Below are 23,363 nucleotides of genomic sequence, written 5' to 3'. Positions count from 1 at the left end.
TTAACTTTAATGGCAAGGATCGCATTTCGCATAAACATAGAAGCTCTGATCGTCTGGATAGTACGTAATTTTCTTAGATTTGGAGTAGTTTTTTTTCGTATAAGACCCGACAAGTACGTTAATCAAATAAAAAAACATCCTCTGATCATTATTGGCTGTGCTGCTATTTCAGGGAAAGGAAAACGCCATAGCTCCAGACCAAAACAAAAGGAGCTTGGGAACGTTTTGATTTTACGATTTCAGAATAGGCTCTAGACTCGAAGCATCTATATCTATGCAAGACTGGGTCCTTGCCATAAAGTTAAGAATGTCACGTTATTCCTCGATATACAAATTCAAGTATTGGACCGGTCTGATAATTCTCCCGGCATGAATTCCATAGGAAACTTCTTTTGGAGCTTATCCCCTTATGTACGTTATTTTGTATCAAAAAGTATGAATTCTTTGACTTTTTTTAAGGCAATCCGTATCTACATGATAAGCGCAGGTAAATGGGATAAAAAAAATTAAAGACATTTCGACAAAAACTTTAAAAATTCAGCAGCATGAACCAAAAAATTATATTTTTTTGCTTGGACCTAATAATATGGCAAGGCTTTTTGATACATTATAGTCCTGGTATATCCAATGAATTCAAAAACTCCGTTTGGTAATTTGATACATTGCTTTCATTTGTGATAGGGTCAACCGATTTGTAGGCAAAACATTGTGCATTTATATAGTTTAAAATTGTTGCATTGATTTCAGAAACATTTTTATTTGTAACAGCCATTATTGCACGTTCACTCAGCCAAAAAAAATTAAAGACATTTCGACAAAAACTTTAAAAATTCAGCAGCATGAACCAAAAAATTATATTTTTTTGCTTAGACTTAATAATATGGCAAGGCTTTTTGATACATTATAGTCCTGGTATATCCAATGAATTCAAAAACTCCGTTTGGTAATTTGATACATTGCTTTCATTTGTGATAGGGTCAACCGATTTGTAGGCAAAACATTGTGCATTTATATAGTTTAAAATTGTTGCATTGATTTCAGAAACATTTTTATTTGTAACAGCCATTATTGCACGTTCACTCAGCCAAGTATGATTTTTGTAATTTGTCTTTATACTTGGAAAAACACTGAATCAATTAATTTTTTGAATTTACATTGAAAAAATTGTTTTGAAGTGTAATTCGGTCTTCCGAATCAAGTGCCGCTATTCCATTAACAATGTCCAATAACTGGATAAATTACAATAAATTGGTTAATGTTCATTACAATAAACCAGTTTTTTTCGGTTTAAATGTATTTTGAAACAGGTTCTATTTTTTTAAAAAGTACACTCAGCGAAGCGGGTGGGGGTTAGCTAGTCTTATATATAAAAGAGAGTTCGTTAAGTGTGTGTGGCCGATAAACTCGCGTTTGGCTGGTCCGATTTTGGTAATTTTTGTTTTGTTTGAAAGGTATTAATATGTAGATGGTTTGTATCAAAAAAAAATAATACCTTTTCTCCCATCTTCACATAGCTGTCAATTTGTACGAGTGAAGAAACACTCTAGCTTATAAAAAAGTTTAACTAAGCTTAATTTGTAAAAAAAATATATTAAGACAGGCTTTCAAAATAATAAATATTATTGTTTATAGTCTTAAAAAAGTCAAAGAATTCATACTTTCTGATACAAAATAACGTACAAAAAGGGAAAAGCTCCAAAAGACGTTTCCTATGGAATTCACGCGCAGGTAAATAGGACAAAAAAAATTTAAGACATTTCGACAAAAACTTTAAAAATTCACCAGCATGCACCAAACAATTTTATTTTTACTTGCGATATAGGTACTATATATCAAGTTTTGCATTCCTACAAAAAAAGTTGAGATAACATTTTTCCCCCTGACATTACGATGATAGAGAATGCCAAAGAAGTGGGTCCCGGAAGTCCGTCTGTCTGTCTGTAAACGAAGCTACAGCCTAAACGGATGAACCGATTTATGTAAAACTTGGTATGTAGCGTTATTTGGCGACTCTCCAGAGGGTTTTGGGAATTAATTTTTTTTGACCAAAAAAACGGTACTTGTCATATACCGATTTTAGTAAAATTGAAATATCTCGAAAACGGCTCCAACGATTTTGTTAAAAAAAATCAAATAAAAGTTTTACAAAAAGGTCTATTTTTCAAAAAAAAATTTTATTTTGAAAATCATTATTAACGGTACCTGCCATAGAACCGTTTTTTTTTAATCTTATTTGATTTAGGGCCAATTTTTCAATAGTCAGTTAAACAGTCAGTTAGTAGTTATTCCTAAGGATAGAGAAAAAATCAATTTTTCAACAAGCAGATATACCTTATTCCTATGAATAAAACTATCTGCTTCTTTCAGTGACGAATAAAAATTATTCTAAGGAATAATCTCAACAAAAATATTGTGTCAGTTGTCAAAGCTGTTTTGAAAGAATTTTGAAAAAAATACAGTGGAACACAAGAAAACAAAAACAATCATGAATAAAAATGACGTTTAATTTTAAATATTTTTGAATTTGACAATTTTTTTTTGTTATTCTGTAGAATAAATTATTCTTGATTGAAAAATTCAATGTTTTTATCTGATTGTTTATGAGCCTAATAACTTTATTCGTCGAACAGTTAACTGACTGTTTATTAGAGGATTGAAAAATTGGCTCTTAGACGAAAATTTTTCTAAAAAAGCATTTATATAATTTTAATATAAGCCAAAAATAAAAATATGGCAAGGCTTTTTGATACACACCACTTTTTGTTTTTCCATCTTTTATATATGTAAATAGAGCAGATGGTTTTCTTACCCGCAAACAGTCAACATAAGGTTGACCATGAGAAAAAACAGGATTCTCTAAATTAATACCACATATTTTTAAAGATAGACCTTGTGCCTTATTTATGGTTATAGTAGGTAAATGCCAATGTTACAGAAAATTGAAGACGCTTGAATTCAAATGGGTAATCTGACAGAATCATTGGACCTTGACGAATCAACACATCTTCGCCTTTGAGTTTTTCACAAAAAATGGTAGCTTCAATTAGATTTGCCATTAACTTCTTCAAGACAAGTTTTGTACATTGCAAAGTTTAGGTGGCTGTATGTTCCGAAGCATAATAATGGGCGCTACTTCTTTCCGAGCTAAATGATGTTAAGGCAGTCCTGGTATACCCAATGAATTCAATTTGATACATTGCATTCATTTTTGTGATAGGGTCAACCGATTTGTAGGCAAAAAATTGTGCATTTATACACCCAGAGAAAAAACGCATAGTAATTTTTAATCCGTTCTACATTGAATCAATGGTGAAAAATATATTCATTAATTTTCTAAAAAATCGTCCTGTGCTTAACTTACAGTTTGTCACATCAATTTTTATAAGTGAGATGGCACAGTGGTAAAGCACAAGCTTGTCAACGCAGGTATAGCAGGTTCGATCCCCAGCGGATGCCAGTTTTATTTTTTTATTTTTTTTAATGTATGAACAACTTTGATTTAATGTGTGAACAACTTTGATTTAATGTGTGAACAACTTTGATTTAAAGTGTGCTACTTTGATTCAATCATTTTCCACTTTAGGCTAAAAATGTAGTGATTTTCCATTGATTCAAAGTGGTTTAGATTGATTTTACGTTGTTTTTTGGCTCAGTGTATCGTTTAAAATTATTGCATTGATTTCAGACACATTTTTATTTGTACCAGCCATTATTGCACGTTCACTCAGCCAAGCATGATTTTTGTAATTTGTTTTAATACTTGGAAATACACTTATGAATTGTTTTGAAGTGTAATTCGGCCTTCAGAATCAAGTGCCATTATTCCATTAACAATGTCCAATAACTGCTTAAATTACAATAAATTTGTTAATGTTCATTACAATAAACCAGTTTTTTTCGGTTTTAATTTATTTTGAAACAGGTTCTATTTTTTTTTAATGTGCACTCAGCGAAGCGAGTGGGGGTTAGCTAGTTTTATATAAATTACCTACTAGCCCAGCCACATAAAAACCCTAAAAAAGCTTTGTTTTAGAATAAGTGGTTTTGTTTTTTTTTTTATTTTCCGTGGACAAGACAGTTTTGAGTCCGGTTTTCTGTTTTTGACTAGAAATTAACAAGAGTATTGCATCTAGAAAACAAAAATATCTACCTATAATTTTGAAAAAAAAATTAGTTCCATCACTAAATCTATACCTAAGTAAAAAAATAAGTAAAAATTTGAAAAAAAAAAATAATTCGATTTTTTTTTTAAATTTTTTTTTAACCTTCATAAGGTCCTCAAACTTACTAACGTAAGAGGGCTTCGGGTCAAATTTGACCCATTACTGCTATTTCAGAGTGAATGATAAATATTTAATTAGTAATTACTGCTTTGGTTTATAATTTAATATTTTAGATGTTTTTAATGAAAATCAAACTTTTTTTAATATATATACGGGATTTTATTGCATCTACAAACAAGTTTCTTGTACATTTTTATCCTATTTATACTATTATAAATCTATATACATATATACATATTGTATGATGGAAGAAAAAATTATTATTAGTTATTACAGTTTGAACACAAAGTGATGGTTTTAGAATGCTGCTTTACATATAAATTTATTACAAATGTCGCAAACTAAACCTGTTTTATTATCTGTTTTTTGACATAATTGACATCGGCTCCTTTTGGTTGTTTTCCTTCCTGTACTGCTTTCCGGCTGAGTTATATTGACCATATTGCTGAACACCACTTGAGGCCATCGCTTAGTCTTTCTTTTGCAAGTGTAGCAACTAACTGCTTTGTCCAATGTATCTACACCGCCTTTACATTTATTGTAGTCTAGAATTATTGCTGGCTTTTTATCTGCACGATCACTCACTTTCGAGTCATGATGAAATGTACTTAGAAGATTCACAGATTTATTTTTCTTCGGGATATAAGACACAATAGTAGTATTCCTAGTAAAAGCAAAACTTGATGACAAAACTGGTCTTCCTTTTATATTGACTGTTGCTGGTGGTAATTCGGGCTTGTTTTTGCGTATAGTTCCAACTAGTGTGATCTGTTTCTCTAGTAGTTTTTGTCCCAGTTGATAAGATGTGAAAAAGTTATCAGTCGTAAGATTATGCCCCTTTAGCCCTACAACCAAAGCAAGGACTACACGCATACCTTGATTTCTTTCAGGTGTATTTCCGATTTCCTTACCAGTATAAGGTTGAATATTCCAAGCATAGCTTGTTGCAGAATCACAAAGTACCCAAAACTTGATTCCATACTTCGCGGGCTTTGATGGTATGTACTGTCGGAAAGGACATCTTCCTCTGAATGCTACCAGCTGTTCATCTATTGTTACATTTTCGGATGGGTTGTAAAGCTTCGGTAAAATCTCAAATCACTGATTCCACAATTCACGTATAGGAGCAAATTTGTCTAACAAACGCCGTTCACTTCGAGTATCTCTGTTGTCAAACCTGATAACTCTAGATATTTTCTTGAAAGTCTTCAGTGACATAGTTGCTGCAAATATTGGCCTTCCTTTTTGTGAGTCCCATAAACTTTCAGAGCTTTCATTATTGGATCGAAAAACACCAGCCAATAAAAGAATTCCAATGAAAGCAAATAGTTCAATATCAGCCCATTCTTCATCAAATACGCGTTTACCCTCAATGTTTGTGTACGATAATATAGTACGTACTAAAGGAGGGGGGAAAAATAATTCAAAGCTGGAGATTTCTTCTGCAGTGATTCTTGAGGACGAATAACGTGTCAACCCTGGCATCAAGTTTATAACGTTTTCCCTCGAGACTCTTCCAGCACTATTCTCAAGGGGTTTTTTCGAAAAAGTTATTAGGCCATTTTTTGACATCATTGTTTCGGCAGGAACAGATGCATCCTCACCCTCACTAAAACTGTTATCAGATGAATTAGATTCCTCAACATGATCTTCGAACTCAGAACACGATTCTTCATCATCCGAAAATCTCAAAGAAAAATCACTTTCACTATCACTCATTTTCAAACAGTCCAACTACTTCAAACTTGCAAATAAAAGCATGTGCTAGCCACAAGCTGTCAATATTTTTTTTATAAAAGCACCGTAAGTAAAATAATGCAGCCACACAACAAAAACTGAGTAATCTGAAAATAAATAACAATACAGCTGACGTTCGGTTTACGGTATGGTCAATTATGACCCGAGGTCCGCGAACGTAAAAATATCTGTACGTAGCAAAATAAAAAATATTTTAACAAAATTATTTCCTGATTATATTAAGCTCACAACTTTAGGAAAAGTCATGAAATATTATATGTCTAAAAAATTTAGTTTTCGAGAAAACTTGATTTTTTTGCCAAAATGGGTCAAAAATGACCCGAGGACCCTATAAAGGTTAAATAATATTATTTGATTTATTAATTTTGTTGAACAATTTGTTCAAATTTGATTGTCTCTATTCACTGGTCATTCAATTTGCTTGTGTTCATTCATTGTAGGTAGTTTTATTGGTTTAATAGCCTTAGCTACTATCGATTTAGTCATACCGGTAAGAGTAGCTACTAACTACTTAATGCAGTCATAAAAATATCGAATGCACATGTAGGTTTTCAAACAAACTGATCAAGCAGCTTATGAAAATGAATTTATAAAAAAAAAATTCGAAGTGAAACAAGGTAAAACAAATTTACTTGAAATAACAATAAAATATAGAGAATACGAAATAAAATACATGAATCGCACGTAGAGTCAAGGGCCCAACCCATAGAATCCGTTGCGTCCGTTCCGTCAAAGTAGATCGCTCAGTGGGTAAGAGCGCCCAGTGCTTATTTCTCAAGTTGTGTCCAAAAAAAACTAAAACGAAAAATGAGTAAATCAGCGCTTAGTAAGACGTCAATAAGTGATGACCTTCGCGATTGTGTGCTTAGCTCCATTTTATTTTAAAAGCGGGTTGAAAAAACAAAAAAAAAAAGTTGTGCGGGAAAAGTGTGTAGCGTCAGCGTGGGAGCATTATATACCGAGAGTAGTACATATTTTGGAATTGTGCATATGTATATTTGATTAAAGTTCAAAATTTGTTAGATTTTGTTGTATTTTATTATAAATTTGGTAAATAGCAAAAAAAGTACCTTTGTGGGTAAAATCGTGCAGTCCATCTCCATTTGTGGTTAAGAACGCGCACTTCTCGCCATATTGAACTTTTCTTTTTTCAACAGGACAGAAACATTTGAAACACGAAATTTTGAAAAACGAAGGCTTTTATTCATGAATTCCAAAAAAGAAAGTCCGTAATCTTCTAATTTAATTCGAAATATTTTTTTGTTTGTTTTGTTTTATAAATAAAGTTTAAGTTTTTGTATTTGAACTTAATTTGTTTTTTCATTAACATTTTACATTTTCATTCATTTTAGTGAAAACTTGAAAGTTTTGAAATAAAATTTTGTTTAACTAAGTATAACATTTAGTTTTTAGTTGCCGTAAACTGTCAAGATTCCTATTAAAATTATGTGCGTGCTCTTACCCAAGATTTTGCGCGATCTTACCCTGACTTTGGGGCAAGAGTGAGCACTTTGACTTCATTTGGTTTTTGTTTTTAATCATATGAAATATTTAAACTAAAAAACTTTTTTTTGTGTTTTCTTGTTCCCAAAGTATAGATGTATCAAATCTAAAAAACATTATGCTAATATCTCTTACAGAATCTTCACAATTTCGCCTTAAAGTGAAAAGTGCGCGCACTTACCTCAACTGACTCTATTTGCTTTTTGCAACTCAAAATACCTTTTTTACTTGTTAAAACTTTTAGCTTTTGATTCAGTTATTTATAAAGTTCTGGAAAAAAATTAATAAAGTTCTTAAGATAAAAATATAACGTTATCGATTTTTTTCAAACTATTTTTTGAGTTTTTATATGTTCCTACCTACTTCCAAGTTCCAATAAATAATAATAAGAAATAATATCTTTCTCTAGGTATATTTTATTGATTATGTCTTAAAAAACATAGCAATAAAGAACTAAGACGTTCAAGCGTTTTTATGCAGGAATAGGATATAAAAGATTAAAAAAACAGCGGATTAAGGTTGTCCACGATTTTTCGGGAAAAATAAAATTTTCAAAAAGTGGTTAGGTTTCACATCCACATCCTATTGGTATCATACTGTTGAATTTTCAGCCTCCTATCTATATAGAAGGGGAAGGGGGTGCTGATCGATATTGCTTGAAAGTTGTTTTTGTTGTAGGTACTTACTCTGAAAAAATAATCGAAATAATGGAGCTTCTTCCAATTAAATTACGTCAACAGTTGGGGCATATATTTTTTATTTGTACTTTGGGCCTATTAATTACTATTATTAAGTATTTCTCACATTTGTTTCGAAAAAAAATTATTTAATATGTTTTAAAAAGACAAATAAAACTAAATAAAGTAAATAAAATATTTTATTTAAAAAAAAATGAAAAAAAAATCAAGATTACTTACAAAACCTAAACAAGTAAACATTGAACTGTTTTCAGCACCCTCTTCCACTTAAGATAGCGAATTGAAATTACACAACGCTAATGTTATAGATAAGTCGAACAAATTTAGCGGGTGACCAAATATCGAATACAATTTTTTTGGACCACCCTAAGCGGAGTTATATTAAATGAGAGGGTAGGAATTGATGATAGGGGTGCAAAAGCCACCTTTTTGGTTTTTTCAATATATCTCGCAAAAAAAACAAAATTTTGATGTATTGAACTTATGTATAACTTTTTTTAGAGAATTATTTACTATTGGGAAAATGTTTTTTTTTTTAATTACGAGTAAAGAAACAAGTTCCATACCAAAACAGAAAAAATAAATGGTAATAAAACGTACATCTAGCTTCTAAACTTATAGAACCGACTTAGAAGCAGTGCACCCACAACTTAGTCGTTTTAAAAGTCATAGCACTTTTTTTCGAGATTTAAATAATACGATGAAAAACTAAAACCATACTTCTTCTAAATTCATTAAAAAAAAGTACGAAACAAGAATAAAAGGGCCGGTATGGTAGTGCCCAGCCAAGTTCCCTAGCAACTTTGGCACTACACCCTTATTTACAGGAAACAACTCAGGCCATTTTGGACCCCCCCTCTAACTTCCATATCATTTGTTAAGCTGGTAAAAACCAAACTCCTCACAAAATTTCAGCTACTTACGATGAGTAGTTTCTGAGATATAGGGCTTCAAAAATCTCAAAAACCGTAACTGACTCACTGATTTATTGACTCATTGACAGATCGTCAAATATATGGAGAACTTCCCGCTATTGCAGAAACCTAAAATTTGGCACGATGATGGGCCTTGTGGTGTATACAAAGGAAAAAATCGAAAATTTGATATTTTCAATTCAGGGGGCGTAGTAACCGCTAATTTTCGCTGAATTTTCATCAAATATTTTAGAGCACTTCTGATTACCGCAGAATCTTGAAACTTGGTAGAATGGTAGAGCTGGTAGTTTATACAAAAGAAAAAACTTAAAAATTGAGAATTTTAGCCAGGGGCTGAATTTTCATCAAATATTTTAGAGCACTTCTGATTGTCGCAGAATCTTGAAACTTGGTAGAATGGTAGAGCTGGTAAGTTATACAAAGAAAAAAATTTAAAATTCGAGAATTTATGTAGGGGGCACCGTCCATTTTTGCATTAATTTTTTATCAAACTTCTGATAGAATTTTATGGCTTGGTAGAATCTTATGCAAAATAAATATAAAAAAAAATAGACATTCTCTAAGCAGAGGGCGTGGTCCCCATCCTTGCATATTCGAAAAATAAAAAAGACTGGTACCTACTACTATCACCTAACTGCTTTAAAAATAACGAAAACTTGAGAAATGTGCTAAAATAATACCTTGCAAAAAGTAGTGAATTCATAACAAAAACATTACTGTTAAAAAAAACAGCCAAGTTCTCCTATGTTAAAATTATGCAAGCACAAAAAGTAGGTACTGAAATGTAAAAGTGCACCATGTTCTAAAGCTTGGCTTTAACTTGGCAATTTTTCAAATAGCTTTAAAAATCGGGAAATAAAAGAGAAATTGTAAAGTAAACAGTCAAAATTTAATTGATACAAATTTAAAACCAAGCTTTAGAACATGGTGCACTTTTACATTTCAGTACTTTTTGTGCTTGCATAATTTTAACATAGGAGAACTTGGCTGTTTTTTTTTAACAGTAATGTTTTTGTTGTGATATATTCTTATCTGAAATTGTTATGCGATTTTCCTCCGATAGACAGCTTATTTCGACTAGAACAAATGAATAAGAAACCCATACAAATTTTAAATTTGAAAATGAAATAAAATGACCTAATTTGCACGAAATGAGCTAATACGTGTGTACGTATGTATGTATATCCAATGTCCTAGTAACCCAATTCCTCATTGTCTCTTCGTTTCGGTTAAATCATTTTTCAAACTCATTTCGTGGAAATGTGTTGCAAATTATCGAAAATTGTATAGGTATGGAAATTATTGCATTTGCATTTGAAACAGGCTATTAGAATGTATTGTTTCGTTAGGTTCAAAGGGATATATAACGATGAATATCAAATTACAATATAATATGCATAATATTAATATCAGATTAGAAGATTTTCTAGTTTCGTACTTTTAAGAGCTTAGTCAGGGTTTTGTTTTTGAACTTTCTTTTTATTTAAATTATTTTTGCGGTTATAACCAAATGATAAAGGATATTTGGCTCTAGAGGGCGCCAAATTTAATAAATTAAACTGTATACAGCTTATAACAAGGGGAAAAGCAAGATCAAAGATCATATACTAGATATATGATCTTTGGCAAGATGCTTCTTACGTTATCTAATTTGTCAAATAATGATAAGTAGTTAAGAAACTGTTATGGAACAAATATGAACACCCTTTAGATTTTATAGGTTGTCTTTATATTTTACTTATTTTATTGACTTAACTTTAACAATCCTCCAGTGGAATAAACAAAAACGATGATTTTATGCTGATTTGCCATTTAAGAGTATGTACCTACTTATTTTTTTTTTTTTTTAAGAATACAAAACTTGTACCTTCTATAAATGATTAATGTTCCAATACAATTATACATGCACTTTATTATATTGCAACTTTATACCGGCAAACCTCGTGAATGAATAATAAACATTGTTGCTTAAAATTGCGATTGAGATAGTAAAATGTTCAACTCCATGTAAGAAAGTCACAGACGACCGGAGTCCAAGGAAAACAACATTTCGCTTGCATTCTAGCCACTTTGATTGCATTCATTGGGTTATCATTTGTTATCGTTTGTCAGAACTAAACACATCATATCGCGAAAATGTTATTTATTATTTTCCCTCTTGGAATTATTTTTTTCGGGTATATTATTTTTCAATTTAAATATTCCAAATTAAATAAGTTTGGCAATCGTTTTCCGGGGCCACCGACTTTGCCATTACTTGGCAACGCACATTATTTTATTAACACTCCCGTGGAGGACAATCTTAGACTCCTTGGTGAGTTTTTGAAGAAATATGGTTCAACCTATCGCGTGTGGATCGGTAAAGATTTGAACATCTTTTTTCATGACACTGAGGATTTAAAAGTTATTATGAGTGGCAGTAAATTTATAAATAAGTCTTTACTTTATGACTTAATGAAGCCTTGGTTGAATGAAGGACTACTTGTTAGCGAAGGTGATTATTTTTGAATGTGTAGTGAAATTTCGGTTGTGAATAAAAGAAAGAATATTTTTATTTTTCAGGAAAAAAGTGGTACTCGCGTAGAAAGGCAATTACTCCAGCGTTTCACTTTACTATTCTTGAAGATTATTTTGAAGTTTTTGAAAGACAAAGCAGAATTTTGTGCGATGTATTGAAAAATCTAATGAGGCTGGAATCTTTTGAATTGTATCAGGCAGTCAATAGATACACGATGGATGTTATTTCTGGTAGGTCATGAAATTGTAAATGTAATATATGTATTATACAATATCCGACGTGTTTCGGACTCAAAAAAAGCTAAATTAGAATTTATGCACTCTCAATTTTATGTGGGTATTTAAATTCGCCATTTAAAACGAAAAATTTTTAATTGTATGGTTTCGACAGATTTCTCAATTTTTATGTTGATAGAGATTGGCCATTGAATAAACTCAGGCCTAATTGTACATTCCAAAGTGACCAAGGTGTTACGTACTCATCGTAAAGATCAGATCGATCGGGTTTTTCTGTCTTTTATTTTATATTGTGTTGTATCGTATATCCCTTTTGCTATTGAGTCAAATTTTCTCAAGTGGGCCACCTAAAACCGACTTCTCGAATTTGATAGTTTTTTTTGCATATATTGGAAGATTTATATGTTAAAAATAATATTCCAAAGTTTTTTTGAAAAATTTCAATTTTGTTAAAAGTTATAAACAAATGAAATTTTTCAGGTCTTTTTGTTAAAATGGCTATATCTCGGTAATGAAATGATAAAAATAAATAAAACTTGGTACACATATTGCCAATTGTACACACAACAATTTACTTAAAAAATTTTTTCAAAAAAAATAAATTATTTATAAATAATTGATTTTGTTATAAACAATTGCATTTTTTACTAACTTCTGGAGTATGTAGGAAAACTATTTTTCTTATATTCGATTTGAAATTTTATAAGCTTTCATTATCTGAAAGAAAATTTTGGTGCAATTCATAAGAAAAAAAGTTATGCATGTTTAAACTTTGCCGCATATTTATTTTTAATAGCACTGGTCAACATAATTGAACTTTTTTTTTACCACAAGAACCAAAATATACTTTTTTAGAGGTTTTTGGGGTGCTGAACTCGAATCCGAAGTCAGAAAAATTTGATTGGCCTCCGTTTTTGAAATATTACCGTTATAAAAAGCAAAAAAGCGTAATTTTGGCTGTTTTCGAGGTTATGTTTTTATGTATGATAATTCATTACAAACAAATTTGTTTACCGTGTCTATGAGAACATATTTTTATTCTTCCAGAAACTGTTTAAATCTTTTATTTGCCGAGATATTTTTAATTAAGTAAGTCTTTAGCTCAAAACAAGCACTGGTCAGCAAAATTTATCTTTTTTTTTTGCCACAAGAACTAAGATATACTTTCCTAGAGATTTTTGGGGTCCTGAATTTGAATACGAGGTCCAAAAAAATCTATGAGCCTCCGTTCTTGAAATATTACCTTATCAAATGCAAAAAAAGCTTTTTTTTATAACAGCTACGAATATATTACAAAAAAACGAAGGCTAATAGAATATTTCTGACTTCGGATTCGAGTTTACCAGTCTTTAAACCTTCAGAAAAGTATATTTTGGATCTTTTGGCAAATATTTTGTGACCATTAACTTAAACTTAAGATTAAGTTAAGTTTGTCTTTGGCTTATTGACTGAAACTTAAGATATCTCGGCCAATAAAAGAGATATTGAAAAGATTTAAACAGTTTTTGGAAGAATAAAATATGTTCTCATAGACACGGTGAACAAATTTGTTTGTAATGAATTATCATACATAAAAACATAACCTCGAAAACAGCCAAAATTACGCTTTTTTGCTTTTTATAACGGTAATATTTCAAAAACGGAGGCCAGTCAAATTTTTCTGACTTCGGATTCGAGTTCAGCACCCCAAAAACCTCTAAAAAAGTATATTTTGGTTCTTGTGGCAAAAAAAAAGTTCAATTATGTTGACCAGTGCTATTAAAAATAAATATGCGGCAAAGTTTAAACATGCATACCTTTTTTTCTTATGAATTGCACTAAAATTTTCTTTCAGATAATGAAAGCTTATAAAATTTCAAATCGAATATAAGAAAAATAGTTTTCCTACATACTCCAGAAGTTAGTAAAAAATGCAATTGTTTATAACAAAATCAATTATTTATAAATAATTTATTTTTTTTGAAAATTTTTTTTAAGTAAATTGTTGTGTGTACAATTGGCAATATGTGTACCAAGTTTTATTTATTTTTATCATTTCATTACCGAGATATAGCCATTTTAACAAAAAGACCTGAAAAATTTCATTTGTTTATAACTTTTAACAAAATTGAAATTTTTCAAAAAAACTTTGGAATATTATTTTTAACATATAAATCTTCCAATATATGCAAAAAAAACTATCAAATTCGAGAAGTCGTTTTTAGGTGGCCCACTTGAGAAAATTTGACTCATTATGACATACTTAGTTACGATTTAAAATGTTAGCTGATGCAGAGATCTTATTTAGAATTTTAATTTTGTTTATTGTCTCGAATTCGAAACTTACAACAAATTTTAATTAGCTGTAGAGGCCATTGTGTTTGTGGCTTAAATATGTGAAATGTTTATTTTTTCGTTGTTAAATAAACAACCCCTTTAGGTAATCACTTATTATGTATAATCCTCAAATAGTTTTTAATAAAAATCGGTTAGTAATTGAGGTAATACCTAGACTAACAAACATCGTCACCAAATCCAGCTTTTTAATAAACCATTAATTAAAAATATAAAGTGGAATATTTTGTGGGCGTTTATGAAATGCATGCAATCTCAATTAATATCAAAATGGTTATCACAAGATTTCTAATAATGACAAGTCAATTATACGGATAAGCATTAGAGAAAAGATTATGAACTCAGGGACGGATCTATAATAGGGTATGTACAAATTAACAAATGCTCGTACATCCGTGCTTCAAAGGAGCATTTTTAACTCCACTTTTGAAACTCTTCAAAGAACACACGAATTTAAGTGTTTACCATAGCAACTGAAGTAAGCATTTAAACAAATATAAAAAAATTAGTTTAAATACAAAAAAAAAAACATTTATTAAAAATTAATGGCGTTTTCGATTGGCAGTCCGGAAGCGTCCGGAATCATTCTGAAAAAATTTTATTCATACAAAACTGTCAGTTTTGTGCGAATAAAACGCTTTCAGAACGATTCCGGACTGCCAATCGAAATTACTATAAGCTTCAAGTTTCTTTTTCTTTGACACTTCAATAATTTTTTCAAATGTTAGTTTTTAAACAAAGTCTGTCTTTAGAAGAAAAAACATTTTTTGAAAATCATTATTAACGGTACCTGCCATAGGACCGCTTTTTTCAAATCGGATTTTCTGCAGAACTGCTTATTGTATTTCAACGAAATTTTTTATACAAAAGCATTTAAATATAAGCCAAAAATAAAATTTAAAAAAAAAATAATTTTTGGATTTTTAAAAAAAATTTGAAATTTTGGTTTTAGATGTTGATTAGTGATTTCTACAAAATGGCATACCAATTTTATTTTAGAACTTTTTTTCAAAAAATTATTTATAAGAAATTAGTTTAAAAAAAAAAAACGGTTCTAACTATTTTGAAATTTTTTTCTAAAAATGCACCTTGATATATCAAATAAAACTGCGTACTTGTTTTGTTGGGCGATTTGATTTCATATATTGTTTTAATTTTTTTGAAAAATGAATTTTTTTTTTATTTGTTTTTTTTTTTTTATATAGGTACCTACATTTCCCAGGTTTCTATATAAAAAGTCTTAAAAACTTAAGCAACTTGAACTCTGAGAGCAAGTTCGTGCGACCCAGTCGTGCATTTTATTTAATAATAGTTGTGGTTTATTATCCTCGTGATCCAGATCAGATCATTGTTTTTATTACTTTTGCAACAAAAGCTGGATTTCGTTTTGTTATTGTAACGCAAATAAATATAGGGGAAGTGGGGGCAAGACCATTTTTGTACTATGTTGTATGAAAAACATTAAAATTGACAACACTTGTAATATAAAATAAGTGGCTTCTGGTATGATAAATCATGTCTGTAAGTATGAGCAAGTTTGGTTGAAACCACAAAAAGTTACGGTAAATTTTGTGTTTTTTCATGAAATCGTTAAATTTTACGTGAAAAATAATTTTTACTTTTGAAAGTGGAATAGTTAAATATCTTAACTTCTTCTTTTTTTATAACAAAAAAAGGTGGGAACCTATTAAGATATATCATACGTGTCTGATTATTGGAAAAAAAATCCATTTTTACAGAAAGAAACAGGTTCAACAGAATTTAATAGGGCAGTGTTTCCCCCATGTGGGGGCAAGACCGTTGTTTGTTAGATGTTTTTTCAAAACGTATTATCTTTTGTTCATAATTTTTTATTTTTATTATAATAATGTTAGTTCCTGCAAAAAAACAATAAACTTAATGAACAAAGATTTATTTTATTAAATGATGTGTTTTATTGTTTTTAAGGCAGCTAAACACTAAAGGGGCTGTCTTAGTCTTACCCCCACTTCCCCTAATGATCTGATCTGGATCATAGGGAAAATAAAAAAATGTTGTTTTCTTATATTTGAGATCAATTTAGAAAAGCCATCAAAATAGACCTAGTTAGGTTTTTTTTTAACCTTTACCGCTGTTTTATAAATATAGACGATAAGATTAAAATGAGGCTTAATTTTTAAGGTTATTGATGTACACCTACATATATGTACATAGGTATCTGAAATAAATCTGGAAATTTTCAGATTTATTCTACAAATAGTTTTTCTGTTGTGAGGAATCTAACTTTTGAGATAACTTTTGTTTTTGTAGCTGCAAATGATTTTTTTCACATGAGCAAAATCGAATTCTCTTGAGTTTATTTGGGCATTTTATAATTAACATGTTAAAATTTAAGATAAACCAAAAAAAAAAAATTCCAAAAATGGCATGCATTTTTTTTCTTTCAAAAATTAACGTTTTTTGAAAACTTTGTCATATTTATGTTACTTACCTTCTTAAAATAGAACGCAATGTAAAATCCTTTGGTAAACTTTAAAAGAGGAACGCTAATATAGTTAAACTTGTACAAGGAACAGGGCGCTAATTCAGCTAAGACCGGCCTTCGTGAGCTTATCTTAACTTGAAATGATTAAATTATGCTATCAAAAAACAAGGAACGACAAGTCAAAGATCGTATGTAAGTTGATTGACAAAGTCTCAAATATTTTTTGTTGATTTTAGCTTTACTTTTGTTTCTCACTTTTCTCTCTTTTTTACAATTTTTAATTTTGTGAGAGTGTGACTAGACTAGTTGATCTTGTAAAATAGATAAAAAGCGAAGTTAAATGTTTACCAAAGGTCATTGGCCGATAAATTGATTTATACATTTTGTGTACTTTGTACATAATTTGCTGAAAACATATTATTGCAATGTTATTTAAAATTGATTTGACCATGAGATTTTGTTATGAGATAATCATGTTGTTGATAATCATGTTGTACTTTTTACAGTTGTTAAATTTTGTTTGAATTCGAGATTTGCTATTTATAATAATGATAAGACTTATCGATTTTTTTTAATCGAACAGAAACATTAATGGAATTTGTTTATTTTTGTTTAATAAAAAAACCATATTGTTTTTCGCAAATTGAGAAGCAGCTGCTGAATATGCCGGTAAACAAGGGAATAAATGAACAATTGCATTTAAAGTAAATAATGTTTTTTTTTTAGATAATGTATGAATTGATGTTTCAAAATTTTGGCATAAAGGTAAGAATAAGGTGCATACTGGCTCACACATATTTGCTCTTGTATAGTACAAAATGCATTATATTACCAGATAACCACTCGAAATGTTAAATTTTAATTGGGTTATTAATATTTTGTAATGTTAATAAGATTCTTTTTCTCTTATAAAAAAAACCAACGGAAAAAATCCATACGAAAATTGGCGTTTCGTCCCGGTGGAGCTCACTTGGACTCATCAGTTGACTTATCGTGAGACATGAGACGTGAGAGGAAAAAATCTATATTTTATAAATGTCTTCTAGTTTTTGAGCAAATCAAAAACACCTTAGAACTGAAGTGCACACAGTGATCCTGAACAAGTTTAAGGTTGACCTGAAGTCCTCAGCAATAATAAAAACAATCCGTTTTTACCGAAATCGGATTAGCTTCTTTTTTGACGTGTTTTTTTTTTGTGAAAAATTCATATGAACGCAAGGCTCGAGTACGATTACTCAGGCGCGAGAATTAAAAACGGTTTTTTTGGAGGTATTCAATACAATAATTTTTTGTTTGAGAGGGAGGGTCTATAACCCCCCTTTAGGCGGGAGGGGCAATATTCTAAAAAACTATTAAAAAAAATATTTAAAAACAACGTTACGTTATCAATGATACCTTTTTCAAAAGCTAGAATTGTAGGTACCTACACTTAAATCAAGTTATTTTAATCAGTTGTTTTCGAAATAATCGATTTCAAAGTCAACAATTGTGAAAAATAAGCTTAAAAAATGCATTGAATACTATTTTTGTTAAGACTTTAAAATAGCAGTCTTTTTAAATTTTGACGATTTGCTTTCCATTAATCAAAAGTCTTCAAATTCCAAAACAATTCATAAACTGAAGACGAAATAACCTGATGCCAAAGTCAACAAAAAGCGAAATGAATTTTAGCGGAATAACTCATTGGACTTATTATGAAAATACGAAACAAATAAAAATCAAGACAACGCACATAAGGCGAAATCTGTTGTAGTGTAAAGTAAACCAAAAACTAAATAAGGGTCAAACTAATTTAAAAATATTAAATAACAGAAATCGAAGTGAAAATTTCTAAACGGTGAGTGAGGAAACAAAACTTAATCGAGCAAGGAAACTTACAGATTGTAAAACACCACAATTTCAACCTGAATACCAAAAATCTATTTCCTCGACTTATTTCGCCTATTCTTACTGGGTTTTAAATTCTTATTTCTAAATTCTAAAATTCTGAATTTTAACAAAAATTTACTATATTTATTGAATGACACTGATTTTATAACATTTCAACAATTAAGTGAAAAAGTTACAGAATCGGCGCACTCAGGACTAGAAACAAAATACATTTTGAAATGAAAACTTAAATCGATAATACTTTATCACATTGTGGCCTTCAACTTGTCAATCATTATAATTCAAGATTACAACATCATGGAATATAGTATGCCAGATTAGATATCCACTAAAAACCCCAACGGAGCGATAGGTGAAAAAATATCTTTACCAAAACATATTTTGTTTTTAACAAACAGTTTGTTTAAAATGCTCGTGGTGGTATTTCTAATTTCGTTCTCCGTTATTTTTTGTGCTTTTCTATACTCAAAGTATGCTCGAACCCTTTATCTTGCGAAAGCATTTAAAGGTCCACCCACTTACCCAATTATTGGATTTGCCTATCGTTTGATAGGCAAATCACCTTATCAATATCTTATTATCATAGAAGAATTAATAAAAACGTACGGCAAAACTTTCAAAATATGGTTGGGTCCAGAATTAAATATACTTACAAGTGATTTAAAAGATGTAGAAGTTTTGTTGGGAACAACAAGATTTAATGACAAAGCTTTAGAATACAAAACTATGGAGCCATGGCTAAACGAGGGCTTACTTATTAGTCGAGGTTTGTTTATTCTTCCATTTTAGTAAATCAAAAATTCTATTCAATATTTTCTTAAGGATCAAAATGGTTTAAACGACGAAAGATTATCACACCAGCTTTTCATTTTAAAATACTAGAACAATACATTGAAGTTTTTAACAAAGGCAGCAGCAAATTGGTGGAAAATTTGAGATCAAAAATGGATAAGGAATCATTTGATTTATATATTTTTGTGACCCTCTGCACTTTGGATATTATCTGTGGTAAATATAATTTCTAAAATTTTTTAAAGTGAATGAAGTAGTACACAGAGAAAAATAGACCACATAAAATAGAACAAAAACAATAAGATTTCTCTATGGATTTCATCCAAGAAGGAAACCTTATTAAAACAATCGGGTTTTCCTTATTGTTTTAAAATCTGCAAAAAAATAAAAAAAACGATGACCAGACTGGGAATCGAACTGGAGACTTCAAATCATTAGTCGCCCACCTTACCACCTGAACCAACCTGCCATGAAAATATTGATCGCGATTTTTGTTCTAGTGCTAAGTTGCAAAAAAAATCAACTTTTCAGTCAAATTTTAATAAGATTTTCTCTATAAAAATAATAAGAAATCTCCTTAAAAAAACCTTATTAATCGTTGATTTTAATAAGATTTACTTATGAAATGTATGGACGGTAAAACAATATGGCAATCTGTTAGTTTTTAGCGGGTCATATTTTTCTCTGTGTAGAAACTGAGAGTTCTGTGGTGAATATAATTTCTAAATTTTTTTAAAGTGAATTAAGCAGAAACTGAGAGTTTGACGTGCGTATTTTTTGAAGTGAAAACTTCTTTAGTATCGTAGTGATTTGAAACAAGATGAAACGAAAAAGCGACTGGAAAAACCAATTGATTACAACTTTTTGTTTTAATAGATGGATAAATGAAATTTAAACTGTAGATAGGTTATTAAATATACTATAATGGTATAGAATTTTAATTAATTTTATATTCAAAATCCTGAGATAACGGTGAAAAGATGTTCTTTTTCTAAACACGTTATTTCGTAGTTTTTACCAAAAAAGCCGACGGACCCAAATTATTATATTAGTTTTAACATTGTTCAGTTAGGAAGTATTTTATATTTCAAATGCAGGTGGCCATGGTACAGGGGAATGCGTAGATGACTTCAGAGCCAGACATCGTGTGGTTGAGCCCAACGGTCGGCTCAGAAGTTTTTTCTAAGGGCCAGTTGTATACAAATATTTAATCCATGGTTCAGCAACTTTCATCTTCTGAAATCGGTGGTAAGGTTCCGGTTTAGCATCGGTGCAAGGTCCACATATGTAAAAATAGCCACATCAATGCTTGAACCGAAGTTCACCCGCAGCTAATCCGCAGAAATCGTCTCCCCTCTGTGCCACGTAGTTATGTGTTATATGTGTTTCTGTTGTTCTTTCTTTCTTTGTCTTTCTTTGTTGTATTAATGTCTTGTGCTGTATCAGCCAAATGGACTAAGTTTCCGAAGCTGCAGTGTGTCTAGTCCGGAAGATTTATCTTCTGATTAGATTAATATGTAATGTAATGTAATGTAATGTAATGTAATGTAATGTAATGTAATATTTCAAAGACTTACGTACATTATAAACAAAAATAAAAAAAATATTTAAACAATGCAGATCAAAAACTAAAAAATCAAATATTAAAAAATCATTTTTTAAACATAAATTCAAAATTATACATACATTAAATTTTAGAAATACATTTTTTACTGAAATTAATTTTGTATTTTTTTCCAGAAAGTGCAATGGGCGTATCAGTAAATGCTCAAACAAACACCGACTCGGAATACGTGAAGGCTGTTAAAACGTAAGAATTTTTACTGATAATAGCAAAACCAATCAACATTGTTTTTTTGTTGCTTGGGAACTTATAACTCACTCACAGTGAGGGAAAAAACAACTTAAAAGCAACGAAAACCACGTTGATTCAACTATTTTTCGGAATGATTTTGCGTTGAAGACGAAAATTTTAAAATCAAAGTAGAACATCTTTAGTTTAAAGTGGTTTGCCGTTATAAAACATCTTTAAATCAAAGTTGTTTCAACTTTGAAAAAATCTTCAATTTATTAAAACAAAAAAAAAACAAAAAATTGGCAGCCGTTGGGGATCGAACAAAACTCTACACAGAAAAATTTATATCACTTTTCTTCTCGTATTAATCAGCAGCTCTTGTTTTACTGGCATTGCTTTTTTTTTTAATTTCGGCCGAACAACATTTTGGGTGAAAATTTTGTTCGCGTGAAACTCTTCAATAAAACCGTTTCTGAATTCCTGAAAACTAAGACTTCTTCTATATCTTTTTTTTCAGAATTTCAACAGTCCTGCATAAGCGAATGTTTGACATATTCTACCGTTTTGATTTAACCTACTGGTTTACAAAACTTGCTCGTGAAGAAAAGAAAGCTTTAAAAATTCTTCACGGCTTCACGGAAAAAATCATAATTCAACGCCGTGAAGAAATTCTTAGAGAAAAGGAGAAGAAAATTCAAAAAGAGGCCAATGATGTGGGTGCTAAACGTAAAATGGCCTTCCTCGATATTCTCTTGCAATCGGAAATTGATGGAAAACCTCTTTCAAATCTTGACATTCGTGAAGAAGTTGATACTTTTATGTTCGAAGGGCACGATACAACTTCATCGGCAATAACATTTTTATTTTATAACATCGCTCGATACCCAGAGGCTCAAAATAAATGTTTCCAAGAAATTGTGGAAATATTTGGAAAAGATAAAAATAAACCTGTCACATTTGAAAATCTTAACAATCTTCATTACACAGAGTTGTGCATAAAAGAAACACTGAGGCTATTTCCTTCTGTACCTTTGCTAGGTCGAAGAGTAACAAAAGAATGCGAAATCAGTAAGTATCTGTTTGCGCCTTTACAAAATATTGTTTGCATGTGTAATAACTTGTTATTTTATCTACTTAGATGGGAAAATTGTTCCGGCTGGTGCCAATATTGGTATTTCACCACTTCATTTGGGTCGCACAGAAGAAATTTTCCCAAATGCAAATGAATTCATCCCGGAACGCTTTGATGTTGTAACAAATGCGGAGAAAATGAATCCCTATGCTTACATTCCATTCTCCGCAGGACCAAGAAATTGTATTGGCCAAAAGTTTGCCATGTTGGAAATTAAGAGTGTCGTTACTAACGTCTTGAGAAATTTTGAAATTGAATATGTGAAAAGTTCTTCAGGAGAACCATTGTTGGTTGGAGAATTGATACTACGAACTCGTGATCCATTAATGTTTAAATTAAAGCCAAGGATTTATATTTGAATAATGATTCTTGTTAATGTTGTATTAATTTAGGGGCTATGTCTAGGGAAATGAAATACTTGGGGCTACGGATTGCCATTTGAGTATTAAACGTCATAAAGTCCCTAGACATTAAATTAAGGCTGGGATACATTTGTATATATTAAACAGAAAATCTAATAAATTAACTAAACAAAATAGAAGAAAGATTTTTCAATAAAATAAGAACTTTCAGGTGAATTACTTGGCAGACCATTTAAAGACAACGAACCGACTTTTGAGAAATCTTGGAGCCAAAAGTGGTTTATTCAAAATTCAAATGCATACAACATTTTTTGTATGTGATATTTATTATTTTTTTAATTTTCGGATAAGTTAATGTAAGTTTATGAGTTCAAGTACAAAATTATTGAATTTTTTATTTCATCTATACAGTTCGTTTGCTCAAAGTTAATCCCAGCAGAGATCAACTTTTTTTCCATATTTCACCATTTTTTTCAAAAAAAAAACTTTTTTTCATATATAAGTATGTAAGAAACTGAAAATAATATGATTCTTTTTTCCGTGGTTCGTTTGCCTAAAGCTAACTAAAGCTAACGTAAGCCCACCTTTAGTTCAAAATTATTCCTATCAAAATATTCAAAATACAAAATTTGCTCTGAACAATTCAAAAGTTCTCAAAAATCC

At 30.3% G+C, this 23,363-nt stretch overlaps 2 protein-coding genes across 4 annotated transcripts in view; one reads left to right on the top strand and one right to left on the bottom strand.

Annotated features, from left to right (window-relative positions):
* The window catches only part of LOC129920285 (cytochrome P450 4d1), a 28,802-nt gene extending 5,919 nt beyond the window's left edge, over positions 1 to 22,883 (top strand). Inside the window, exons 1-5 of one of the 3 annotated variants that reach the window (XM_056001609.1) lie at positions 11,169 to 11,671; positions 11,740 to 11,925; positions 21,152 to 21,221; positions 21,724 to 22,274; positions 22,345 to 22,883. In XM_056001609.1, the coding sequence (XP_055857584.1) occupies positions 11,314 to 11,671; positions 11,740 to 11,925; positions 21,152 to 21,221; positions 21,724 to 22,274; positions 22,345 to 22,697 (1,518 nt within the window). In that variant the 5' untranslated portion in view covers positions 11,169 to 11,313 and the 3' untranslated portion in view covers positions 22,698 to 22,883. Of the gene's footprint in view, positions 1 to 11,168; positions 11,672 to 11,739; positions 11,926 to 19,012; positions 19,386 to 19,441; positions 19,628 to 21,151; positions 21,222 to 21,723; positions 22,275 to 22,344 lie in introns of those variants that run through there. The other 2 variants (XM_056001612.1, XM_056001611.1) reach the window with 2 other exon arrangements.
* Positions 4,534 to 5,370, bottom strand: LOC129920290 (uncharacterized). Its single transcript, XM_056001628.1, has one exon. It carries the CDS (start codon positions 5,154 to 5,156, stop codon positions 4,581 to 4,583), a length of 576 nt encoding a protein of 191 aa, XP_055857603.1. The 5' UTR covers positions 5,157 to 5,370; the 3' UTR covers positions 4,534 to 4,580.
* Positions 22,884 to 23,363: the final 480 nt, after the last annotated feature.

Source organism: Episyrphus balteatus, chromosome 4 (genome assembly GCF_945859705.1).
Source record: "Episyrphus balteatus chromosome 4, idEpiBalt1.1, whole genome shotgun sequence".
In the NCBI taxonomy this organism is placed as follows: domain Eukaryota; kingdom Metazoa; phylum Arthropoda; class Insecta; order Diptera; family Syrphidae; genus Episyrphus; species Episyrphus balteatus.
This window is presented reverse-complemented; position numbering and strand designations above follow the sequence as displayed.